This window comes from Cynocephalus volans, chromosome 3 (genome assembly GCF_027409185.1).
Source record: "Cynocephalus volans isolate mCynVol1 chromosome 3, mCynVol1.pri, whole genome shotgun sequence".
NCBI classification, from domain to species: Eukaryota; Metazoa; Chordata; class Mammalia; order Dermoptera; family Cynocephalidae; genus Cynocephalus; species Cynocephalus volans.
Genome location: NC_084462.1, coordinates 121992262 through 121997104, shown reverse-complemented (window position 1 = coordinate 121997104; position 4843 = coordinate 121992262). Strand labels below are relative to the sequence as shown.

Sequence of the window (4843 nt, the reverse complement as noted above, 5' to 3'; positions counted from 1 at the left end):
TGTCCCGAGGTTGAACTTTGGGCCGGGAATCAGGAGGGTGGGGGCAGGAGCGGGCAGTCCAGGTCCGGAGGGAGGTGTGGTGTGCCTCTAGGGAGGGACCCCGGGGTCATTTAGCCTGCACCGTCCCTGAGCCCTGGCTCCGACGCCCCTGCCCCTGCCCTTCTCCTGCACAGTTCCCATGCAGAGCCTTGGCCTGCCCGCCCAGCCCCGCCTATTTTTCTTTTCCCGTACCAAAGGGGGTTACGCCCCCCACCCCATTTCCCTCTTTCCCTAGCCTCCGGGCTTAAACCAATTACACTGCTCTGCAAACAAAGTGAGGGCCGGGTTCGGAGGAGGGGGCTCGACGGGAGGGGGTCGGGGGGGGCGCGCGGCGGCGGCGGCGGCGCCGCGGGGCGGGAGGCGCGGCGGCTGGACTGGCGGGCGGCCGCCTCGCAGGTGCACCTCGGGCTTTGTAGGTGCGAGCGTCTTTGTGCGGCGGACAAATGGGGAGAGGACGAGGAGGTGGGCACTCGAGCGACGTAAGATCCACATCAGCCCAACTGCATTCGCCTCGCAGAGGCCGCCCGCTCACTTCCCGCGGAGGCGCTCCCCGGCGCCGCGCTCCGCGGCAGCCGCCTGCCCCCGGGGCTGCCCCCGCCCGCCGCGCCGCCGCCGTCGCGCACGCCGCGCCCCGCAGCGCCGGGCTTCCTCCTCGCTGGGGTGGCGTTGGGCCCGCGCGGGCGCTCGGGTGACTGCAGCTGCTCGGCTCCCCTCCCCCCGCCCCGCGCCGCACGGCCGCCCGTCGCCTCGCACAGGGCTGGATGGTTGCATCGGGCAGGGTGGCTCCAGGATGTTAGGGACTGTGAAGATGGAAGGGCACGAGAGCAGCGACTGGAACAGCTACTACACGGACACGCAGGAGGTGAGAGGCGGACAGCGGGCGGGGCGCTCCGGCAGCCCGTGCCGGGAGAGGCTGGGGCGAGGTGGGCGCCGGGCAGGGCGGACGGCGGGTGGGCTGGCGGCGCCTCCTCCGCGCCACCGCCGCCTTCCCGCCCGGTGTGGCCCCGGCCCGGCCTTGGCCGGGCCCGGAGCCGGACCTGCTTTCCCACTGTATTCCGGTGCTCCCAGCGGGCGAGCGAGTTTTAGGAAACTCTGGGCTTTGCACACACCCGTTCTGGGAAGCACTTGCCTCTTCCCGGCGGAGTGTCGGGGCCGGACCCGGGGTGCCGCAGTTGGCGGGCGGGCGCCGGCACGAGTTGGAAGCAACTCTGAGAGCGTCAGAGCACGCCCGCACGGCGGCCTTTTCGCCCGCCGTTCAATGATCAGATGCCTTTTGATGAAAGCGCTCCGCCACTGAGTTCGGCGTTTTAATAATGAAACGATTTCTAAATTTTATAAAACTTATTCTTCTGAAGCCGTTTGGGGTGAAGTGTGCTCGTTCTACTTTAGAACCGCTGGGTGGCGCTGGTGCGAGCCGAATCTTCCTCCAGAACTCGGGCCGAAAACCTGTTTCTCTCCATTGTCCCCTTGGTGGCACGTTCATGGGGTTTATTTTACAATGCGCACAAAAGGATTGCGAGGAAAACCAGGTACAGGCAGGACCACCACCTATTAAAAGTATTCTTCTGGAACGGCTGGCGGTAACCCCCCAAAAGTTTAATTGCCATTGTTGAAAACGCTTATTGAAACTGCTTTGTATAATCTTGGAAAGAGGGAAAGAAAAAAAACCCAAAGTAAAAACTACTTTAAGACGTGGACAGAAAAATATAGAATTAGAAACATTTTTCATGGCATCTAAATAAATCCAAAATTTGTTTAGATTTATATATTTATATTCATACATTTACTTCAGTTTATTTGCATACCAGAGTTTACAGGGTGTTCCTATTTAAATCTGTTTGTTTACCTGTTATGTTTGCAAACGGAGTCATATTTGCCGATGAAAATAAAGTTAAGGACATCATTTCTTACTAAATTATCAAAGAAGTCATTTTTAATATTTCTAGGCTCTGTATGTTTACAATACCTAGTGCACTCCCAAATTGCTATTAGTAAGGGTTTTCGCTTGTTGGTGATTTTAAAAGCTCAGAACTCTTCCAGAGGTTTAATTCTGATGCAGTCATTTCGACTCACCAGTCAATTAAGATCTAGTGGAAGAGCTTTCTTACATTTTAAAGCTGAGAATTAGAAAGTGGAATGGCATTAACAGAAAATTAGAGTTTGATTTTGGAACTTTTAAGTGTTCAAAACTACTCATGTAGTTTCAAAGGCCAGGCTTTGAAATGATCAGCATTAACATATTAGTATGTGAAAAAATAGATGGTTAGTTTCACAACTGTGTCACTAAAATTTTCAAATCTGGAGGACTGCAAGTAGTTAACAAAATTAATGCATGTTTTTGAATGGCTTGCAGAGGTGTACATGTAAAGTCATGTTAAATGTATGTAGTGCATTGATATCATGCACCCCTCCCAGCCCCTTCTGTTTTAAACCCATTTTTAGTTTTATTTTTCCAAAAATTGCTTAACTACTGAGTTTGCTTATTTTTTAATATGACAGTTGCTACAAGTAGGTAGAAACCACTACTTCCAAATATAATAAACAACAAAAAGTCATTTGACAAAAACTCCTAAGGCAATAAATAAAGCCGGTTGTTGGGAAGTGAATGATTCAGGGGGTCTTATGGCCATGGAAGATTTGCTCTATCAGGGAGTTTCATTAACAGCCGCCTCGCACAACCGAGACCGCTGTGTGGTCAACTGGGCCTGAGAGGTTCGAGTGAGCTGGTACAGAGCTGGTGCCCAGCAGGCCAGCGCCAGGGAACCCACCGCACCTTTAGGGTGAAGTGAATAAGCAGAGGGTCTTAGATTAATTATATTTTCGTAGTTTTAAAGACGATTTGCCCCAAAGGGCACTTTGCCTAGGCTGGTTGGGGTGCACACTTGTGATACCGCCTGACGTGGATGAGGAGGTGATGAAGGGGCCTGGAAGCCAGCCCCTGAGCCTGGCGTGTAAGGCGATTACACATCTTCCCGGGGACATATTTTCTATGAGCTCTTGTCTTTCATGCCTGCGGAGCTAGGATTTTCCCCCTGCCGTGCAAGACATCTTTGCTCGGTATGGGGAGGGCGTCTAACAGTTTGGCCCGGGGCGGGGGCGGGGGGTCCGGGCTTTGCAGAAATGCTTTCCGCTTGCCCCCTGGTTCGCCCCCGGCCTCCCGCCCGCGTCCGTGCGCCGACCGCTAACCCCGCCCTTCCGGGCCTCTTCCTTCGCTGTCTCCGCTCCAGGCCTACTCCTCCGTCCCGGTCAGCAACATGAACTCGGGCCTGGGCTCCATGAACTCCATGAACACGTACATGACCATGAACACCATGACAACGAGCGGCAACATGACCCCGGCTTCCTTCAACATGTCCTACGCCAACCCAGGCCTGGGCGCCGGCCTGAGTCCCGGTGCCGTAGCCGGCATGCCGGGGGGCTCGGCGGGGGCCATGAACAGCATGACGGCGGCGGGCGTGACGGCCATGGGGACGGCCCTGAGCCCGGGCGGCATGGGTGCCATGGGCGCGCAGCCGGCGGCCTCCATGAACGGCCTGGGCCCCTACGCTGCCGCCATGAACCCGTGCATGAGCCCCATGGCGTACGCGCCGTCCAACCTGGGCCGCAGCCGCGCGGGCGGCGGCGGCGGCGACGCCAAGACGTTCAAGCGCAGCTACCCGCACGCCAAGCCGCCCTACTCGTACATCTCGCTCATCACCATGGCCATCCAGCAGGCGCCCAGCAAGATGCTCACGCTCAGCGAGATCTACCAGTGGATCATGGACCTCTTTCCCTATTACCGGCAGAATCAGCAGCGCTGGCAGAACTCCATCCGCCACTCGCTGTCCTTCAACGACTGCTTCGTCAAGGTGGCGCGCTCTCCGGACAAGCCGGGCAAGGGCTCCTACTGGACGCTGCACCCGGACTCCGGCAACATGTTCGAAAACGGCTGCTACTTGCGCCGCCAGAAGCGCTTCAAGTGCGAGAAGCAGCCCGGGGCCGGCGGCGGGGGCGGGAGCGGGGGCGGCGGCGCCAAGGGTGGCCCCGACAGTCGCAAGGACCCCTCGGGCGCCGCTAACCCCAGCGCCGACTCGCCCCTTCACCGGGTCGTGCACGGTAAGGCCGGCCAGCTAGAGGGCGCGCCGGCCCCCGGGCCCGCCGCCAGCCCCCAGACTCTGGACCACAGCGGGGCAACGGCGACAGGGGGCGCCTCGGAGTTGAAGACTCCAGCTTCCTCGTCTGCGCCCCCCATAAGCTCTGGGCCCGGGGCGCTGGCATCTGTGCCCCCCTCTCACCCCGCGCATGGCCTGGCACCTCACGAGTCCCAGCTGCACCTGAAAGGGGACCCCCACTACTCCTTCAACCACCCCTTCTCCATCAACAACCTCATGTCCTCCTCGGAGCAGCAGCACAAGCTGGACTTCAAGGCATACGAGCAGGCACTGCAGTACTCGCCCTACGGCGCCACGTTGCCCGCCAGCCTGCCTCTCGGCAGCGCCTCCGTGGCTACCAGGAGCCCCATCGAGCCCTCAGCCCTGGAGCCGGCCTACTACCAAGGTGTGTATTCCAGACCCGTCCTAAACACTTCCTAGCTCCCCGGACTGGGGGTTTGTCTGGCCTGGCCATGCTGATAGGAGGAGAGAAAAAATCAACAGCAAACAAAACCACACACACCAAACCGACAACAGCATAATAAAATCCCTACATCTATTATTTCATTTTTCCTGCACAGTCTTTCTCCCAGTGCAAAGGACTGTTACTTTATTATTGTATTCAAAACTCGCTATGTATATTATTACAAAGACAACCAAGCCCAAACCAACAA

General features: G+C 57.5%; 1 protein-coding gene across 1 annotated transcript; it reads left to right on the top strand.

The window, feature by feature from the left end:
- Nucleotides 1–829: 829 nt before the first annotated feature.
- FOXA1 (forkhead box A1) lies at nucleotides 830–4610 on the top strand. Its single transcript, XM_063091927.1, has 2 exons — nucleotides 830–901; nucleotides 3267–4610. The coding sequence occupies exons 1-2, from the start codon at nucleotides 830–832 to the stop codon at nucleotides 4608–4610; spliced, it is 1416 nt and encodes a 471-aa protein (XP_062947997.1).
- The last annotated feature ends 233 nt before the right edge of the window (nucleotides 4611–4843 follow it).

Bases quoted from the DNA above. Each gene is read 5' to 3' on its own strand.
- FOXA1 (XM_063091927.1), top strand. From the start codon at position 830: ATGTTAGGGACTGTGAAGATGGAAGGGCACGAGAGCAGCGACTGGAAC. The intron at 902-3,266 runs GTGAGAGGCGGA...TCTCCGCTCCAG, and splicing joins ACTACACGGACACGCAGGAG to GCCTACTCCTCCGTCCCGGT.